The sequence below is a fragment of the Dipodomys spectabilis genome, unplaced genomic scaffold (assembly GCF_019054845.1).
Source record: "Dipodomys spectabilis isolate Male_0828 unplaced genomic scaffold, ASM1905484v1 ptg000092l, whole genome shotgun sequence".
In the NCBI taxonomy this organism is placed as follows: Eukaryota; Metazoa; Chordata; class Mammalia; order Rodentia; family Heteromyidae; genus Dipodomys; species Dipodomys spectabilis.
This window is the reverse complement of record NW_024870769.1, coordinates 473,429-494,919: the sequence shown is the minus strand read 5'-3', so window position 1 is coordinate 494,919 and position 21,491 is coordinate 473,429. Positions and strand designations below refer to the sequence as shown.

The following is a 21,491-nucleotide window of genomic DNA, read 5'->3' as shown; positions in this document are numbered from 1 at the left end:
ACCCCATTACTCATCATGGCCTGCCAGGTGTTGATCACAGTTCGGAGCATGGGCAAAGGAGATACCAGCTCATCAGGAACTTAGTCCTTCATTCGTGCTGCTAAATAGTATGTTGCTTAAAACTAAGGAGTAATTTGGAATTCTTTTAAAATTCCAAGGATATTAGGAGAGTTATGTACATACTTGTGAAGAATGAAGCTGTGATTTCATCACGTTTTTGTTTTTTTGGGTTTTGTTTTTTTTTTGTCATATGAGGTTTCTCTCAGGGAAGGAAGTCACAGTTCTGACCATTGACCTTTCTCATGATGCATCAAAGTAAGGGACAAACAAATGACATCCAAAGTAAGACACCTTTTTTTTTTTTTTGAGGGAGAGAGAGCCTGTTTCTCAATAGCACTGGAAACAAAACAAGGCTCACAACTGTATTTCTAGCTACTCAGAAGGCTGAGATCTGAAGAGCAGAGTGCGAAGCCAGCCCAGGCAGAAAAGTCTTATCTCCAATTAGCTACCAAAAAGCCAGAAGTAGAGCTGTGGCTCAAATGGTAGAGTTTCAGCCTTCAGCAAACAAGCTAAAGGCTTCTCCTCAGTTTACAAGGAAAGGGAAAAGTTATTCAGTTAATAGTTGAGAATGGGGAGGAGGGATGATTTACCTCCATCTTCCAACAGAGATCTCAGCTTGTGCTGTGTTAAACACTAAAAATGAGATGGTAAAAAGGATTAGGCATCCATAGAGATGAATATCAAACTGGTGGCCTTGCTGGTAAGGCCTGCCTGTGCTAGAATCAAGGGAACACATAAAGAAAGACAGGTGTAAAAATATAAAAATGTAGAACAGCGCATATCAATATGTACTAGATGACTTTTAATACATCCAAAAAGAAAAGCCATTAAATTATCTCAATGGACGCTAAAAAAGAGTTTAGAAGACATTTCATTGACAAAATGTATATCCTGAAAATTAAAAGTTAACGTAAGATATCCCTTAGATTACAATTTTTAAAATGTCTACTATCAGCATTATTATTAAATGTAGTTCTGCATCATTTGATAAGCAACGAGGCAGGTGAACAGATAAACAGAACAACAGATAAGATCTTTCTGGGTCTTGGTGGCTCATGCTTGTAACCCTTATTACCCAGTTGGCTGAGATCTGAGTATCTAGGTTTGAAGCCAGCTCAGGCCATAAAGTCCAAGGGAGTCTTATCTTCAGCAGTAGGTCTACAGGTGTAGGAAATATGTTTTCAACCTATGACCGATCTGTCAGTTAAGGACCTTCTGGGGAACCCACTTCTGATCCGCTTCCAACTTTATGCATAAGGGCAGTGTGCCAAGTTAAAAATGTTCCTTCCCAATTGCTCCGTGGTTACCATGGCTACACTTGTGGCCAGCAAAACATAGGTGAAGCTCTGGTTTTCTGAAACAGCAATCCCAGGCTCCTTTTTCCTTCCTTCTTCCTGAAAGGAATCTAATCCTACAGTACCATTCTACACTCAGGAGGTAGGAGTACTGGGGTGAAAGCTGGAGGAATGCAAAGGCTAGATGATCAAGGGTCTCTAGGGCGTTAGTGAGTCTGTCTGGACTTCACTGTGTAAAAAGCTTTGAGGAAACTCTTGGCCAGGTTACCTCTTATCTGTAGGCCAAATAAGATCCAATTGTTTCTAGTGAAGATAATCTTGGAGAGTGTCAGCTTCTTAAATGTATAAGAAATCCCAAAACCACTTAGGAAAACACTTAGTAATTCAATAAATAAATTTTGTTATAATTTGCATAATAAATATTCCCAAAGGCTCACATCAGCCCACAGTGCTTGGAACCTCTTGGAGGTGAGACTAGTGGAAGGAAGTGACATAACTGGGGGTGTGGTCCTGAAAGTAGATACGGGGGCTTGGCTCCTGTCTCTCTTCATCTCTAGCAGCCAAGACATTCAGCCCTGCCACAGGGCCCAAATGGTAATACATTGGCTTTTCTCAGCTATTTTGTCACAGCCACAGAAAGCTAAGTTTTTGTTTTTTCTCGTGCAAAGGCCTTAAGGCCTTGTATTCTCATTCAACATTTTTTGCTCAAGGCTGTGGCTTTACCACTTGAGTCACTCCTCCACTTCTGGCTTTTTGTTAGTTAGTTGGAGATAAGAGTTCCTCAGATTTAACTGCCCAGCCTGGCTTCAAACCTCAATCCTCAGATCTCAGCCTTCTGAGTAGCTCAGATGATAGGCACTGTCACACAGCAAGCTTTTTTTTTGTAAGCTCAAAAGTTACAAAGAATTAAACATGTACCATATTTTTTTTTTTTTTGTCGGTCGTGGGGCTTGAACTCTGGGCCTGGGCGCTCTCCCTCAGCTCTTCAGCTCAAGGCGAGCGCTCTACCACTTGAGCTATAGCGCCACTTCCGGTTTTCTGGTGGTTTACTGGAGATAGGAGTCTCACGGTCTCTCCTGCCCCGGCTGGCTTTGAACCGTGATCCTCAGATCTCAGCCTCCTGAGTAGCTAGGATTACAGGCGTGAGCCACCAGCGCCCGGCTACATGTACCATATTTCTCTTAAAAAGCACACTAAATAATGAGGAAAATATATCTGAAACACATATAAGGCTGATTGCTAAACATGGCAGAATTCAAACAATAGGCACAATTCAGAGGAGAAGCTGGCCCTTTGTGAGCAAGTCCAAGGTAATGTCAGCATTACTTTAGTCCAGATTCCAGGACAGAGGAGTTAGATCCCAGGTGTCAATAAGATCAGCATCAAAACATTTGCAGGCAGGTTATAAATGACTTGTTAAAACTACTGCACCAGCTAATTCCCCTGCAAGGAATTCCTCCTGTAGAAGTACACAGATTCTCAGACATAAACTAGTTATTACAAATAAGGGGAACCACGGGACCTATGTTTCTTTGGGCCTAGTTTACCTCACTTAATATAATTTTTTCCAAGTCTTTCCATTTCATAACAAATGGGCAATGTCATTCTTTCTGATGGAGGCATAGAATTTCATTGTGTATATATCCACATTTTCTTGATCCATTCATCTACTGAGGGGCATCCAGGTTGGTTCCAGACAAGCAGAAATGGTCAGAGAAGTTGATGTTAGATAAGGACTCAAATGGTTTTTCTTTCTTGCTATTGTTTCTAACATATTTATAAGATGATTTCTTGGTCGCTTTGTATGTCCCTCCCCCATGGTATAACCCATTTTCGTTGTATTTGATGTTGATATAATTTGGGGAGTGGAAGGGAAAAAAACAAATTGTTTAAATAGGGATACAGGTGGACCCATTGCAACAATGAGAAGTACAAGATGTTATGTTGAAAACGAACTTTACAACTTTAGCGGGCGGGAGGAGGGTGAGGGGAGATGGGAGGGTAGGGATGGTAAGGGGAAACAAAGGAGGAGGCAACAATGCTTGATAAGAAATGTACTCATTACCTTGCTCATGTAATTGTAACCCCTCTGTATGGTAGTTTCACAATAAAAAACTTAATAATAATAATTTTTTTAAAAATCAGAAAAAAGAAGTACATAGACTCAAGGAGCCAAAGATGCAGAAGATGTTCAGTCTACCATTATTTATACAATAGTTCTCAGATCCCACCATGCCTCTGAATCATGTGGAGGTCTTGTTAAAATCTGTATTCCTAGGTCATACTCAGAGTTTTGGATTCAGAAGAATTTGCAAATGTTCAGTAGTTTGTATTTTCCAGATTTCAAGTAGTTTCAGTTCTGTAGCTCTGGGAGTGGACTCTGCAAATCACTGATTTGTAATATCACAACCTCAGATCCTATTACTGTACTGCTTTCCCATTCCATTAAAAGAATTTGACCCAAACACACCACAATGGAGCAAAGAGAGGTCACTGGCATTGTTACATACATTGGAAAACATTTTGCAAATTACTTCTATGCTAGCGATCAAGCATGGATCCTCACTTGCGCTGGGCAAGCACTCTACCATGGAGCTATACCACCAGCCCCTGCTCAGTTGTGCTTATGATGGAGAGAAAAATTCTTCAGGCAACTAAACCCTAAATTTAAACTTAGTAAACTCTGCCCAGGATTACTCTGTCACATTAAATGAAATTTGAAATCAGAGGGTATTGGGAAAACTTAACATACTCTGCTCCTCAATCTACAAGCAAGGGTATACTCCTAGTTGTTGGTATGTATGGCCATTATCCTCTAATACTCCAGGCTCTGTAGCTCCCACAGAGCCCATTATTAACTTGAAAGGTATAGCATACTACAAGAAATAGCAAAGCAGCAGGTATGGGTGTATGTACCGCTGGAATTGACTCCAGGGCCATGTGGATGTTAGGCAACTATTTGACCACCTGAGTCATACCCGTAAGCCATTTTGTATTGTTTGTATATTCTTTTTGTGACAAACTCTTACTACCTTTACCCAGGACTGACCTTAAAATCAGATCCTGACTCTGCATATACCACCACACCCAGCTGCAAAGCAGTAGAGTTAAATTACTAACAATTTCTGTACTAAGAAGTGTCAGTTTTGAACTATACAACTTGTGGATGGAGATGGGAGGGAAAACTGGGAATGAGCGAGAGTAGGTGTAACATTGTCCAAAAAGAAATGTTCTCTTTACCTGACTTATGTAACTGTAACCCCTCTGTACATCACCTTTACAACAATTTAAAACATTTTTTTTTTTAAAAAAGAAGTTCCAGTTTTCTATAACAGCATTTTCTTTTTTTCTTTTTTTTGCGGGGGGGGGGGTCCAGTCATGGGGCCTGAACTATGGGCCTAGGCGCTGTCCCTCAGCTCTTCAGCTCAAGGCTAGCACTCTACCACTTGAGCCACAGCACCACTTGCGGCTTTTTTCTTTTTGCTTATGTGGTGCTGAGGAATCGAACCCAGGGCCTCAGGCATGCAAGGCAAGTGCTCTACCACTGAGCCAACTTCCCAGCCCTATAACAGCATTTTCAAAGTGGCTTCCAGCTAGAAGTCTGGGTGTTCTTTGGTTATATTACATTCCTACGGGATATGCTCCAGCATATCCAGGGAGAAGACATTGGGTTAAACTTCTGAATATGTGAACACGACCCATGAGTTACTTTCTCTGAAGTTCTGAATTCACTTCCTTGATTCAAAAATGTCCCATTGTACCTTACTGCATTGTTGGTGGGAGTGTAAACTTGTTCAACCACTTTGGAAAGCAGTATGGAGGTTCCTCAAAAGACTCCACATAGAGCTCCCCTATGACCCAGCAATCCCACTTTTGGGCATTTACCCAAAGGTTCACAAACAAGACCACACTAAAGCTACCAGCACGACTATGTTTATTGCAGCATTATTTACTATAGCTAAGATATGGAACCAACCCAGATGCCCCTCAGTAGATGAATGGATCAAAAAAATGTGGTATATATACACAATGGAATTCTATGCCTCCATCAGAAAGAATGACATTGCCCCATTTGTTAGGAAATGGAAAGGCTTGGAAAAAATTATATTAAGTGAAGTAAGTCAGGCCCAAAGAAACATAGGTCCCATGGTTTCCCTTATTTGCAATATCTAGTATATGTCTGAGTCAAGCAGAAAAGTTCAGATGAAGGAAATGAACCCTAAGATATGTATTCAAATGTTTTTTTCTTTTATGCGATTGTTTCTAACACATATAAGATTATTTCTTTGTTGCTTTGTATGTCCCTCCCCCACAGTATAACCCCTGCTTTCACTGTATTTGATGTAGTATAATTTGTGGAGGGGAAGGGGAAAAACAAATCGTTTAAATAGGGATACAGGTGGACCCATTACAACAATGAAATGTACAAGTCGTTATGTCGAAAACGAACTTTACAACTTTGGTGGGGGGGGAGTAGGGGGGTGGGGGGAAGATGGGAAGGGATGGGAAGGAGAAACAAAGGAGGAGGCTACAATGCTTGATAAGAAATGTACTCATTATTTTGCCCATGTAATTGTAACCCCTCTGTACAGTATTTTCACAATAAAAAAACAACAAAAATGTCCCATTGTTCATTTAGTGATTTATAACCTCTTGCTTCACCCCAATTTGCTTTTCAGATTTACCAATCATGTTCATCCCACAGGAACTCTATGTTCTGGTCTTTTAGAGTTAGCTTAGTTTTTTCCAAATACCTTTTTTACAGTTCACCTTCACACATATTATTTCCTCTCTCTGAAAGTTCCTGATGTCTGCTTGACTTGTGCACATCACTGCCCTATTACTTCAGTTGGGAAGGGGCTGTCCTCTACAGTCCCAGGGGCCATTTACGTTTGTCCTGTAGGACAGCTATTTATGATGTCTGTGTCCTATAACAGATGGAGCACTAGAGAGGACAGAGATGCACACATTGCTCAGCCTGTGGCATGCAGGAGACCCCATGTCACAGCAAACCTTGGTGATGCACCTTGTAGACACAGCCTCTAGAAATGTATCTCTTTTCCAAACCAGTCACTGAAATTCAGTCATAATCCACACACTGATGGAGATCTACATTTCAGCAACAGCTTTTAAACAACATATAAAGTCAGTGTGTCTTACTTTGAGCTGTAGTCGGACCCTGGTCAAAAAAAATTTCCAGCAGTTCTCCCTGGAGTCCACCAAGCCCAGACCACGAACTTCATTGCGGATTCCAGAAACTATCTTGTCCATCTCCTCTTCATTGAAGAGATCTGAGATTTCTCCTGCCCCCAAAAGGAGTAGAATTATACCAGAATCATCGCCATCTAAATTTGGACAGGATTTTAGAACACTTGAAATGCTCTCTTAAGACAAAAGGTCAGCTTGCATGATAAAGAATTTGAAATGAGAAAGGCAATTTTTCTTTTACTTCTTCATGGACAAGGCAGAGAACACCTTGAGAGCGAGCAATGAGACACATGCACTATCCCTGGCATGAAGGAATAACATTGACTTCCCTGCAGGCCTCTCTACGGCCCTGAAATCCACAAGCATACTTAGAGAGCAATATACCTCAAATTAGTTAGGTTTATAGGTTTCTCCCCAAAGACTGCCCCGGCAAACATCTCAAAGACAAATTATCTCTCTTTAAAGTTCACTGAAACTACAGATAATTTGTCATTGGGGGAAGATCTTTCAAGAAATGGGTTGGTTTAATCACCTGATGCCAGCAAGTCATTAATCAGCACGAGGAAGCTCTCATGTAGAACATGGGCATCTGTCAGCAGGAACACACAGGGCATGTTTTTGGCTCCGGTTCTGATGTACAAATGGGCAAGATCTACCTGGAGGGAAAGAAGGTCATCATTCACATTGTTAGGATGCCAGTGAGATGTGGGGAGATGGCAGTTCTATAACACTGTGCCGTTTCTCCCCATCACCCATTCCAGGAGACGGCAGCTGCACATCGCCTCCATTCTGATGCTTGGTCATGGGCGCTCTGAGCGCTAAATGCAGCAGAAGGATGAAGGCAGGTGATGCTGATGCTGCCACCACTTTCTTCTCACAGTGAAATGAGCAAAGTGGTACCCATGGAAAGCAATGCAGGGGATGCAAGTCCACTGCTGACTTCAACGGTGCATTTCTTCCCAAGTAGCTTTTGTTCTTTGGTCAGTAGTAGGAAAAGTGTGAATTGTTTCCTTATTGGGAGGACTGGGAATTGATGCAGGGCCTTGTTCTTGCTAGGCAGGCACTCTATGACTTGTACGATATTCCTGTGTTTGGTTTTAATTATTTATTTTCCAGAGAGGTTTATTTCCCCCCCACCCCTTGGGACTAGCCTTGGGCCATGATATGCCCAAGACAGACCAGGAGTGTGCCCCACCCTACCTGGCTTATTCACTGATATGAAGTATTGCTAACTGTTTGGCCTGAACTCTCCTAAAACTGATGATCTCTGCTTCCCAAGTAGCTGAGATTACAGACACATACCATCCTACCCAGACTAAACTTAAAAATTTAAACAACCCTTGTCACAAACTCTAAGTACTCTGTGTTGAAAGTACCATTCTGATTTAAAAGACAAAAACTTTAAACAACATAGTTCCTTAAATATGCTAGTTTTTTTGCATTTTACTTTCCTATTCTTGTCATCTATTTGCAATTATAAAAGAAGTGTCTTTTTAACCTCCATCCCATGAGGACACTAAGAATGTTTAACACTGAGTTTCATGAGTGCAGAGAACAATATAGTTAACTTTTTATAAAATAAGTCTACAAGCTAGGGTTATGCTATTAAACCTATAACATGTATAAATACATATTAAACTGCCACAGGCAAATGACTCCTCTTGGGAACTTTCTCTTTTCCCTAGCTGGGAGGTACCTACTATATCCAAAACTTATGCTTTGTCTGCCAGACAGAGGGTCAGGATGTACAGTCAGCTCTTCATAGCCACAGATGTGGCCAACAATGACTAAAAATATCTGGGGGGGAGGGAAATGTACCTATAGAATACATGCAGACTCTTGGTATCATTTCCTAAGTAAGACAACACATCAACCACTTCATAGCATTCACATGATATTCACTCTTTTCTTTGTGTGTGTGTTGTGTGTATGTGTTGTGTGTGTGTGTTGTATGTGTGTATTTTGTAAGTGTGTGTGTGAGAGAGAGAGAGAGTAAACTGACATGGGGCTTGAACTGAGGGCCTCTCATGCTGTCAGATTTTTCTCCTGAACTTTTCTGCCTTGGGTGGCTCTGAACCATAATCCTCTAGATCTCAGCCTCCTAACTAATTAAGATTATAGGCATAAGTCATCAACATCTGGCTAGATATTTTAATTTTTTTTCTGTCAGTCCTGGGGCTTGAACTCAGAGCCTGACACTGTCCCTGAAAGTTCATTTTGCTCAAGGCTACCACTCTACCATTTAAGTCACACCACCGCTTCTGGCTTTTTCCCAGTAGTTTATTGGCAACAGTTGTCTTAAAGACTTTTCTGTCCAGGCTGGCTTTGAACCTCAGACTTCAGATCTTGGCCTCCTGAGAATCCAGAATTACAGGCTTGAGCCATTAGCACCTGGCTGGTATTTTAATCTTTGTTTAAAGGAATGGCCCTTTAACGTTAGTAACATATAGGTTCCATTGAATAAATAGATCAGAATAATGTTATAAATCAACAAAGCCACCCTATTTTCATGTAAAAGTTTAAAGCATGCAGGTGGGTGTGCATAGGTTATATACAAATACGTCATTGTGTAGAAGGGCCTTGGACATCCACAGAAGGGGGTTCTGACTCCAATCCTGTAACTTCTCTGTCTGCCAGCTTTCCTTACCCGAAGCTCTTGGACCCCATAGCCTTCAGTCAGAGTAATCTGAAAGACTTCAAGGCCACAGATATGAGCTGCCAGCCTAGACAGGCTCTGCTTGCCACTGCCCCCCACGCCAATTAAAAGAGCGTGACCCTGCGGGGTCCGAAGGATGCGGCTGACACGGCACCTGGCAATAGAAAACAGACATCACAACATAAAAACCTGTAATATTCAGAGACAGTGTTTGCTCTGTTTTTTTTTAAGATCAATATTTAAAAACTAAATTCCAGGGCTGAGAAGGTGGCTCAGTGGTAGAGCGCTTACCTTGCATGCATGAGGCCCTGGGTTCGATTCCTTAGCACCACATAAGCAAAAAGAAAAAAAGCCAGAAGTGGCGCTGTGGCTCAAGTGGTAGAGCGCTAGCCTTGAGCTGAAGAGCTGAGGGACAGCGCCCAGGCCCAGAGTTCAGGCCCCACAACTGGACCCCCCACAAAAAAAAACAAAAAAAACACCTAAATTCCAGTTTTTAATGGAAACTTTAGTCTTTTTCATGTTTCCCCCTCAAAGACTTTTTGTCCTTGAATTATTTGGCTAGAAGACTTTTCCAGGCTAGTAACTGTGAGGGTGTGTGTGTGGGGCACACACATATAGGAGAGTACACACTTGTACTATGGCTTGAGGTCAGAGCTTTGTGCTCTCACCCAGCTTTTTCACTCAAGGCTAATACTCATCTACTTGAGCCATACCTCCACTTCCAGTGTTTTTGCTAGTTGTTTGGAGATAAAGAATCTCTCCGATTTTGTCTGTCCAGCCTGGCTCCAAATCATGATTCCTGTATCTCAGCTTTCTGATTAGGTGGCATGAGCCACCAATGCTGATAACATTTGAACTCTTATTGCTTTATGACTTAACATTTGAACTTATTGCTTTATGGCTTACCACTGTACTTAAAAAAAATATATACTTGAGGCCTTGTGTCTAAGCTGCAAAGATTTTTGATGAGCAAGCAAGAAACCAATTGCATGTTAGCACCCAAGCCAAAGACATTTTGTTCCCTAAATCTTTGCTTAAGACAGGAGATTTGTTCAAAGTCTAGCAGACATTTACATGTGGTTCAAACTCTTCCTTCCATCACAGTGAAGACTTTGCCATGCCTGAGCTACAATACAATAATTTACTGAAGCTTTAGTATCATGAAGTAAAACTTCTACAGTGTTCTAAAGATCCTAAAAGTTTAGGCTACTGATACCATTGAAACATTTTTCAGTATGAATAATTTGATTTTAACATTACTAACAAATTGGTTTGAAGAAATTAGTCATGATTGTGTTGTAAGTATTAAGAAAAACAAAATAAAAGCATATAAAATGCCCAAATATAAAACCTGGATGCCAGCAGAGCTGTTAAAGTTACTATTTTGAAATCTAGGCCCAAATGACCCTAGATATTTGTTTTATAAAAGTGTTTGGGGAAAAAATTAAATTAGGGTCATTTATGATATAATCAGCACTTGGGAACATTTTCAACAACCTCTAATAACTAAAATGCATTATTATTATTATTATTGTTATGTTATTGGGACTTTTGTTATTGGGACTCAGAATTCTCAGGGTTCTTGCTTGGCTATTTCACTCACGGCTGGAGCTCTACTACTTGAGTCACTACTCTAGTTCTACCTCTTTGCTGGCTAACTAGAGATACGAGTCTTTTGGACTTGCCTGCCTAGGTTGGCTTTGAGTCATAATCCTTAGATTTCAGCTTTGTACACAGGTAGGATCACCGGCACCTGGCTTAAGACAATAATATCATTAATAATTTCATTTATCCTATTAAATTTTACTTTGTGTGGCCACATGAAAGAACTACATTGGGGAAATTGTAACATGAGCAAAGAGACCCAGGCTCCAAGTCTAGGTTTGCATTTTCTTGTATTGAGATCTTTATGTAACAAGGTCTGCTAAATGCCTCTTCAGGACACAAAGGGGCATGCTCTTCAATCATCTCTAATAGTGAGTAAACCAGCTTCTCACTCACGTTCTCTGACTTCTTTGGCCATGGGAATCCCAGACTAAAGAATGGCATGGAAAAACCCTTTACTTCATGCCTGTTTCACCTGAGCCATGACCTATGCACATTATCAGTGCATAACTACCCAGTGACAGATTTTAGCTAAAATTCCCTTTATCTGCATAATTAGTGGTTTACTGCAAAGGACTCAAACACACCATCATTACCTAGCAAGTTTTCAGTGGGTGAGGGGGAGGCCTCTGAAGTTTTCCTTCTGAACTTAAGCTAAACATTTCAGAGCAAATTCTTCTAAAAGTGGACTCCATCTTTTTCTGGATTATCTTATTTTTCCCTCCTCCTTTTTAATTTATCTGTTTTTTTGTTTCTTTCTCTCTTTTATTTCCTTTTTTTGGTTCAGTTGTGGGGGCTTGAACCCTGGGCCTGGGAGCTAAGGGACAGCTCCCTCAGCTCTTCAGCTCAAGGCTATTGCCCTACCAATTGAGCCACAGTGCCACTTCTGGCTTTTTTCTGCTTATGTGGAGCTGAGGAATTGAACCCAGGGCCTCATGCATGCGAGGCAAGCACTCTGCCACTGAGCCACCTTCCCAGCCCTATTTCTTCTTTTTTGTTTTGTGCCAGTCAGTCCTGGGGCTTGAACTCAGAACCTGGGCACTGTCCCTGAGTTTTCTTTTGTTCAAGGCTGGCGCTCTACCTTGAATAAAACTTCCACTTCTGGCTTTTTGGTAGGTAAGTCTCAGAGACTTTCCTGCTCAGGCCAGCTTCAAATTATGATCTTCAGATCTCAGCCTCCTGAGTATAAGATTACAGGTGTGAGCACCAGGACCTGACTCTTCCCTTTTAAATCATTGCCCATTGTCACTTACTAGAAATCCTGCTGAGAGCTGAGGGCGATGTGGACTAGGAGCGCTGTGTTGGATGTAATGATGATATTGGCGGTAGCATCAATGTGCGTTGTCTATACAAGGCATACTAAATCCACCCAATCATTTCTCACTGCACTCAGGATACCATCAAAACTCCTTATCATCCCACAGAGCAGTGCTCTGAGTAAATAGGACCATTCTTGCTTCTTCATTCACATTGTATACTGCTCTCCCTGGGTGTTCTCTGCGCTGAAGCCTTATGACTCTTTCCTTTGGCTTTCAGAGGTTCTTGGCACTGCCCCATGAAACCTGCTTTCCGTATGCAATGTCCTTCTCCCTGATGGTCCTCTCACTTTTATTTATCCTTTTCATCTCAGCTTAAATATCACTTCTTCTTAAGGAGAGCCAGTCCTTCTTCAGGAATCCAGATACAGGCTTTATCCAGAATTCTGACATCTGAAATACTCTAAATCCAAACCTCTTTGAGAAAAGGCTACATCTGACTTTATAAGACAGGCTGCAGTCAGAATGAAGATAGACGGAGCATGTTACACACAAGTGCCTTCAAATTATGGACAAATGAGAAGTGATGGTTTTTGTGCTTAGATTTGGTTCACTTCCCCCAAATATTTCTCTATGTATATGCATATATTTCAAATCTCCCCCCCCCCACAAATTCCTAAATCCTCAACACTTTCTGGTTCATTAGGATCACATACTTTATTTCTCAGCCTGACATCACTTTTTGATATTTTTCTTGCCTGTTAATTCATGCCCCTTTAAGTATCTTATCTGCAGGCTCTTCAGAGAAAGATGAAAGGTGGTGCTGCTCACTGCTTTAGCACCAGCACCTAGGACAAGGTGTGCCAGGAAAGATGGTAATGTGTAACACACACACACAAGGTGTGCGAGGAAAGATGTGGTAACGTGCAACACACACACACACACACACACACACACACACACACACGGTATGAGGCATCTAGGGGGAGCCGGGCCCTGTGGGTCATGCTGTACCCAAGGATAGTCATACTTCTTTAATTTTTCTGCCAAGAAAAAATGCCCTCCCTTTTTTGTTCTAATTTACCCAGATACTGAAGAAACTGGCTGTGTTCCTCTCTGACTTACAGTAGGTACTCCACAAAACCTGCTTAATTGGTACAAACCAATTTCAGTCCTGATTCTCCTACTTATGAACCACGTGATTTTGAATAAATTACTTCTATTTCCCTTTCTTGCTGTTCTTATCCACTGGGGCAGTGATGAAATGAAATGAAATCTAGGATGGATGTAATGGTACTTTGGAATGGGCCTCTAAGTCAACTCACACGTGCTGCATGGCATCTTCAAATAAGACCAGGTGCATGGCGGCATTTAACTCATTGTAGTTGTCCAACGTTTCTGTAAGAATCGTCCTCAGTACATCCCAATCATTCACTGGCATGTAACATGGGCGGTCCCTGCTGTTAGCAAAGTGGCAATAAATGAGGGGCTGTTGAAGCAGCGCCTGGCAGTCGACTCCCTGAGGACAAGGGAGATAAGTGGTCAGACTCACACAGCACACCAACCAATCAATCCTGGAGCAGATGGGAGAATGTCCTAAGTCCATCCCACACACTCCTGGATGTCAGCTCTTGTAGACAGGAACTATCCCGCCACTTAGTCACTGCCTCCTTGAACCTCATCTCCAAAGCCAGCTGGTGCCAGAGCAAGTGGTGACCTCTGATACCCATACACTTACTTCAAAATATTTAGAAGCGGTTTCCAGCATTTTTTTCTGAAACAAATAACCATCTTTTGTATCTACCAATTTATCTCCATAAACACGGCAGCACTCATGAAGCCACAGGTGCACTAAGTCACTGGTACCTTTTAAACACTCAGGAGATGCAAACAGAATCCCCTATAAGGCAAGAATGGGAAATGCAACTTTAATGCAAAAGATGATGACATGTCCAATCAGTTTCTCTTTAGCATTTAACTTATATACCCAATGCTGAGACTCAAAAGAAACCAAAGGAGGTGTGTGTGTGAGTGTATAAAAGTAACTTTACCTTCTGATAGTCTACGATTATAGAACTCTGCTTTTAAACAACACTTCATTAAGCACAGTCTTTCTGGCAGGTGCTAGAAATAGAGATGTGAAAGGAAATGGGCCATGTTATTAACAAGCTATTGTCTAAAGCTATGGTTTTGAGGCAGGTGTTGGAGTGATCCTGAGGAAAGTTCTATAGACACAAAGATATCCTGGGAAGCTTTCACATTTATCTCCCTCACAGGGAAACTGTAAGAAATAACCCTCCAATTATATCCGCTGTACATGGTAATCACTCTGCACCCATTTTGAAGAGTTTCAGACTTAGAATTTCCTTATAACTCAATGCATAAGTACTGTCCTTTTGCCAGCTGTCGTTTGGGTCTGGAATGCCTTCCCAAGGTCAACATAGTAAATGCTTGGGTCCCAAGTAATTATGAAGGAGTTGGTGGGAACGTTTAAGACATGGAGTCTAGTGGTCTAGTGGGAGAACTTTAGGCGATTGGGGGGGCTGCCTTTCTCTCTCTCTCTCCCTTGTTCTCTCTCTTCTCTCTCTCACTCTCCCTCCTCCCAACCATGAGGTGAACAGTTTGGTCTACCATGTACCCCTGCCAACCACAATGTGCTACCACAGGCCAAAGCAATGGAGCCAACCAGTCATACACTAATACCTCCAAAACCAAAAGCCAAAATTAATGTTTCTGCCTCATAAGTTGATTATCACAGGAATCTCTTACTGTAACAGAAAGCTGACTTACACACCAGATGAGCAAGGCAATTTTCAATATCAAACCAAATGATTCAATAACTTGAAATTTTATGTTTTCTTCTAATATGTACAAAAATAATCATACACAATTGCTTTATGCAAAAGCATGACCAATTGCTTGTCTTATTTTGCACTTGATAAAAAAGCACTCAATCTAATCTGCCAAATTTCTTCCTTTGCTTCTATTGCTAAGTCCCTTTCTGGCATGGTATGAGCACCTCTGGATTTCATGTACTGAAACTTGATTTTCACTGAGGTATTTATTAGTAACAAGTGGAGCTATTTGGAAGTAACCAAGTCATGAGGGCACAAGTTCTCTCATACAAGAAGTGCTAATGTTTACCTTTTGTGCCCTTCCATCACTTTTGCCTTTGGAAGGAAAAAAACAGATGATATTTACTTTATAGAGAACTTTATGAGTATAAAATAAAGCAAAAAACCCCACATATAAATTCTATAAATGAATACCATTAACATTTGTTATAATGACTCTTCTACTTGAGAAGCATTTCACAGAGTAGAGTAGTTAAGGTACCTGGAAGATGCTTGATAGGTCTCTCAGGTTAAAGATGTAGTGGAATTTAATGGCTGTTGGTAAAAAGTTCTTTGTCATCATCTGATGGATCGCTATTGTTGCTTGGACCAAAGAGGGGCTGCTTTTGAGAACTGATAGACCAAACACTTGCTGCTGCAAATGGAAGCTAAATATGTGGCCATAGATGGTGGTTAGTGCATCCCCAGAGGGAAAGTTGAAGGCAAACACTGTGAAATGTCTCTGAAAAAAAAAAAGCAAATAGGAGTAGTACCAAATAGGGATGATAACTATACCAAAACATTGCAAAAAGTGGCTTCTCCTGGATTCCAGCCCCACTGCCATGGAATTTCCTAGTGCTTTTCCACTCAGACCCAGAGCTTAGGCCAGGTGACGTGATTGATGGTGACTCTGCCAGTCACCACTAGTCACGCATGTCTGCACCTGTTCTCTTAAGCCTATGGACTTTCCAGGCACTCTGAAAGGCATATAAAGGTGGAGAAACACAAAAAGCACAGCTGCATTTTTCTCAGTCATTCCAGTCAATGCCATGCCACGCTAAATTAACTGTCAACCCATAGATATTCATCTGGGAGCCAAGAGCAGCAGTCAGGTAACTCATCTGAGCTGATTCAAGAAAAGGAGAAGGGAACTGCTGGGTGCTGGTGTTACTTGTGGGTTGGAGGTGGGTGGGCAGGTTGGTGTCAAACTATTCTAAAGCTATATATACACAGAAAAACATGATGTCTATATGTTTATAGCAGCTTTGTGCCTAGCTGCCAAAATCTGAAAGCAACCAGGCTGTTTTCAATAGGGGAAATGAATACACTGTGTACATTCATTCAATGAATCATATCCTATGATTAAAAGAAATGATCTGACAGGTAGCAGTGGCTCCTGCATATAATCACTACCTACTCAGGAGGCTGAGATCTGAGGATCATAGTTCATAGCCAGCTGAGGTAGACAGTTCCCAGACTTTTATCTCCAATTAGCCAGCAAAAAGCACTAAAAGCTCCAAACAGGGGTGTGGCTCAGTGGTAAAGCACCCAACTTGAGTGAAAAAGCCAAAGCAAATGTGAAGAGCCCTGAGTTCAAGCCCCAGTACTAGCATGCATGTATGTGCATGCCCATTCATGCACACACACACACAGAAATGATCAAACCACTAAATGAGATGCCAAGCTTAGTGAAAAAAGCCAATCTAAAACAGTATTTGCACCACATGATTCCAACGATATGACATTCTGAACAATTATCCAAGATATGGAGATAGTAAAAAGTTCATCACTTAGGAAACTAATGTTCAGAATGCAGAGAGGTCCTAAAACAACACCACAACCTTGATTCAAACATGGGCAGGAGGTTGCAGCAGACATTTCCCCAAAGACGATGTTGGGCAAGCATGTTCTAACCCCAGGACACACACACACACACACACACACACACACACACACACACACACTTGCCTCTGCAGTTATAACTAATGTGAGAAGCTATCAAAATAAAGTATGTACACACACACACACACACACACACACGATTACCTCAGCAGTTATAACTAATGTGAGAAGCTATCAAAATGAAGTATGTTTGGGGGAGAAGAATGAGAGACTACAAGGAGCACTGTTCTTTCAGTTAATTTTGCTAACAACTTAAATTCACTCTAAAAATTTATAATTACTAATAAACAAAAGCTTATAAGCCTATCTAAATGTCCAGCAGAAATCTTACTTTGTGCCCCAAAGCATTAAGAAACAAGAGATACCATTTCAAGTGTGACATTTGAGGGGTATGGCAGAGAGCAGAACTGAAGGCCCTACCTGCAGCCGCGGATTGATTGTGAAGCTACCCACCATGGGGTTCATGCAGGCCACATACTGGCAGTTGTGGATCTCTTTAAGCATCACCTTTTGTCTATCATACCTGAAGGGCAGAAAAGGGAGCCTTAAATTCCGAAGCTAGAGACACAAAAACAAGGCAACCTGCCAGATCATAAAGAATTTCATCACCAACTCTGGTATGACCTTGAGGTTAACCTTGTTAGTCATATTTTGGGAGCCATCAAAAACAGCCCAGAAACCTGACAGAGCTCCTTGGATGCCAGGATCAAGATCTGATGCTGAATCAATAGAACTACTACTGGCTCATTGATTCTCAAATGGCTCTTTCTGAATGAAAGTCTTGCACGCACGTACCCACAACAAGCCTTGGTGGGTGGAGCTTGTCCTGTGTTTGATGTCATGGACTTTAAAGTTCAATACAACTACATGCTTACATCCTACACAATAAGGTTAAGTTTCCCTTTAGCAATTTAGTAAGAGATTGTTCTTTAAAAAGGACATATTTTCTGGATAGTTATGTTTCTAGGTTACTTTCCTATCCAATCTCTGAAGCAAAACTCTGGCATGTAATGTGATGCAAAAATGATACAAAGTAAATCCCAAACGTGTTACAGGCAATGTTCATCTATTATAATAATCAGATTCAAGGAGAGAAAGAAACAGAAGGGAGTTGCCTACCAGTGTCCATAATCAATGTGCTGTCGAATCAGAGTGTGAGGCTGGGCAGTGCCATAGAAGTCCACTTCAGGCATGTTCATGTCATCAATGAAATAAATCAGTTTTTTCTTCCCTGCTGGACCATAATTCCGACCAGCTTTTTTCTCTAGAGGTTTCTCAAGGATTCCTGAAATAAATATAGATTCTGTCTACCCATGTCTGGCAGAATGTAACTTCTCTGTCTTTATTCTCTCTGCCCTTAAATTCTTCTCCTCTTGATTCATTTGTCCCCTGGTATCAAAGATCATTTGTCCATTATTTAATACCAGAGATATGTCTCTGGCCACCTCCTCCTATGTAGTACTGCCTTGTTTTCTTCCTTCCTATTGTCAGAACCCACTCCAATTCTTTTTATTTCTGGAGAGCTTGACACAGTGTATAACATCACACTGTCTCTATTACATTGAAGACAGTCTCACTGATGATCTGTGCATTTTCTTCCCCTGAGTCCACTTTAACTAAGGCCCTCTGCTTATCCAGCCACTGCTTAGTCACCCAGTCTCTCCAACGTTCTTGCAGAACAGTCTAGGAATAGCTCAGTAAAGGGACTCTTGCTGTGGACCACTGAAGCACAGAGCCCAAGAAGGCAGTACACCAAGGCACTACTCTTGTATAAAGTCATATTTTGCTATGTGCCTACAGAATTTGTGTTGATGCATGTCATAGAGCCACAGGTATGGAAAATTTTAAAGAAAGTGTGTCTTAGATTACTATCTAATTACATGTTGCCCTTTCAGACTACAAGTAACTTGGAGCCGTGTACCAGTGGTTCATGCCTGTAATCCTAGCTACTCAGAAGGCTGAGGTCTGAGGATTGTGGTTCAAAGACAGTCAGGGCAGAAAAGAGTCTCTTCTTTCCAATAAACTACTCAGAAAACACCAGAAGTGGTGCTGGGGCTCAAGTGGTAGTGTGCTAGCTTTGAGCACAAAGAGGCTCAGGGACAGTGCTTGGGCTAGATTTCAAGCCCCAGGACTTGCAACAAAACAAAAACAAAAACAAAAAACTTGGACAAAGACATTGCCACATTCATGGCTATACTCCTGATGATGACCATAACAAATAAGTCATTTGTTAAATCAACAATTAACTGAACAAAGACAGGTACAATGGAGAAATACCTTTTTTCAGGTAACAGCCGCACATGTTCAAATACTGGCTGGACTTCAGTTCCATTGGGACCTAGGTGTTTGGCTCCCACCCCATCTATCTTTCTGTTTTAATGTCGTCACTTTCCCCTCCTAGCCCACCTCTTTCCTTTTGTATCCTGTGTATCTACTAATAGTTTAACACCCTCCCATCTGGTTAGATATAAAATTTCATAGGAACCTTTCTCCTAGTCCCTTATCTGCCCATCCACATTCTGTAAATGGTACCTAACATCATTTTCTTATATTCTCAACTTGTCACTTCCCTTTCTACAATTTTGGCCTAGGGTCATATTATATTTATCTAGTACACTGCTCAAAGGATTGCCCTTTCTTTTTTTTTTTTTTTTGCCAGTTCTGGGCTTGAACTCTGGGCCTGGGCACTGCTCCTGAGCTCTTCAGCTCAAGGCGAGCACTCTACCACTTGAGCCCAGTGCCACTTCTGGCTTTATCTGCTTATGTGGTGCTGAGGAATTGAACCCAGGGCCTCATGCATGCAAGGCAAGCACTCTACTCTACCACTGAGCCACCTTCCCAGTCTGAGGATTGCCCTTTCTACCTCAGATTCTTCTTCCCAAAAGATGGCTCCTGCCTTATCAGTTCCTTACTCCCTTCACTGGTTCACTTCATACCAAGTGAAATGCTGTCTCCTCTGGTTTTGTCTGATTCTCTATAATTACAGTGGTTAGTTAGCCCAAGTTGCCTAGAACTGCCTCAATTTTAACACTAATGTCCAATGAGACAGAAAACTCCTTTGACAAACTGGGCAGTTGGTCCATTTTATCTGCAGAATACCCTATCGGCCTTGTGGCTTTCCATAATTTCTTAACCTGATTCCTGCACATCTGTCAGCTCATTAAATATGTCCCACAATTTTCCTCCCTTCCACATGTGCTTAAGCTGATCCTTCTATCCTAAAGCTAGCCTTCACTCACACTGCCTCATCAAGTGTTTGAAAGCACACTGACAACGTGAGCTCTTTCTAGTCCTCATTTTGATAAGCTATCTCTAAATCTTATTTATGTCTACAACCCTGCTGCAAATGAATTAGGTCAACTCACATCATAGCTACATAATTTGTTCAACTGCTGAACAATAGCCTAATTCTTCATTTACAAGTCATAAATGGATTCTTTCCTTCATGTCTATAAACAACCACCACCACAACAAAAACATATGCCTGGCATAAGGCCTGTGAAAACATAGCATTTGCTAAAGAAATGAATGAAATAATGTTGACTTTGCATCTAGCTATTTCATGCCATAAAGACAATTTTTAAAGAAAAAGCATTGTTGGCTGAGTTGATACAAATGTATAAGGAAGTTTAGTAGTATTCTTCACGGATACAGATAACAACACACACACACACACAGACACACAGACACAGACAGACAGACAGACAGACAGACACACACACACACAGAGCATGTATACTCTTTCCTAGGAACCTGTATTCAGAGAAATTCAAGTTTCAATGAACTACCAAACTAGAGTTTTGCTGCCTCTCTTTCAGCCTGACCCGGTGGCTGCCAATATCAGTCTTACACAGTTCTTCTCTACATCTCTACATCCTTCCTGACTGTGAGAAAGCCCAGATTCTGTTCTTCTTTTGAGGACATTGATATTTATTCAGCCACTTGAAAATTATTTTTAAAAGTTATTTTGAGATTTAATTAGTAATTTGTGTCTTGTTGTTAACATCAGTACAATTTTAATGAATTTGTCCTGAGTCAGTCCTTTCGTTGAGCTTTTTCTGTATAATGTTTGGCTCCACGAAATCAATTAAGAAAAAGCAACCAAGCAGTTTAGAGGTAACATAATAAACACAGAGATAGCAGCCAGTGCTGGTGGCTCACGCCTGCAATTCTAGCTACTCAGGAAGCTGAGATCTGAGGACCGCAGTTCAAAGCCATCATGGGTACAAAAATCTATGAGATTCTTATCTCCAATTAACTACTAAAAAAGCTGGGAATGGACCTGTAGCTCAAATGATAGAGTGCTACCCTTGAGGCAAAAAATCTCATAGACAGTGACCAGGCATTGAGTTCAACCCCCCCAGGACTGAAAAATCTCATAGACAGTGTCCAGGCCTTGAGTTCAACCCCCCCCCTCCCCAGGACTGACAAAATTTTTCTTAAAAGAGGAAATTTTTGCTGTTCCAAAGAATAATTACTCAAATATGATCACATATAAAATAAAAATCTAAACTCTCAATGACAATTAAACAAAGTATATTTACCCAGGATGATAAGAAGTAAAAATTCAACTGAGGACTGAGCAAGCTGTGGAAAACCTAGGAGGAGGAGTGTTCCTTGTGGGCTGCAAGCTGGCCCCAGCCTTAGCACCTGCTGATCTCATTTCTGGTAGAGG

General features: G+C 41.3%; 1 protein-coding gene across 1 annotated transcript in view; it reads right to left on the bottom strand.

Moving 5' to 3' along the window:
• Window positions 1–21,491, bottom strand: part of Dnah11 (dynein axonemal heavy chain 11) — a 274,358-nt gene that overhangs the window by 106,887 nt on the left and 145,980 nt on the right. The window contains exons 46-53 of the mRNA XM_042685047.1: window positions 17,936–18,101; window positions 17,237–17,339; window positions 15,417–15,656; window positions 13,819–13,980; window positions 13,406–13,599; window positions 9,211–9,373; window positions 7,096–7,219; window positions 6,516–6,658 (exon numbers count right to left, since the gene is read on the bottom strand). Coding sequence (XP_042540981.1) covers window positions 6,516–6,658; window positions 7,096–7,219; window positions 9,211–9,373; window positions 13,406–13,599; window positions 13,819–13,980; window positions 15,417–15,656; window positions 17,237–17,339; window positions 17,936–18,101 — 1,295 coding nt within the window. The remainder of the gene's footprint in view (window positions 1–6,515; window positions 6,659–7,095; window positions 7,220–9,210; window positions 9,374–13,405; window positions 13,600–13,818; window positions 13,981–15,416; window positions 15,657–17,236; window positions 17,340–17,935; window positions 18,102–21,491) is intronic.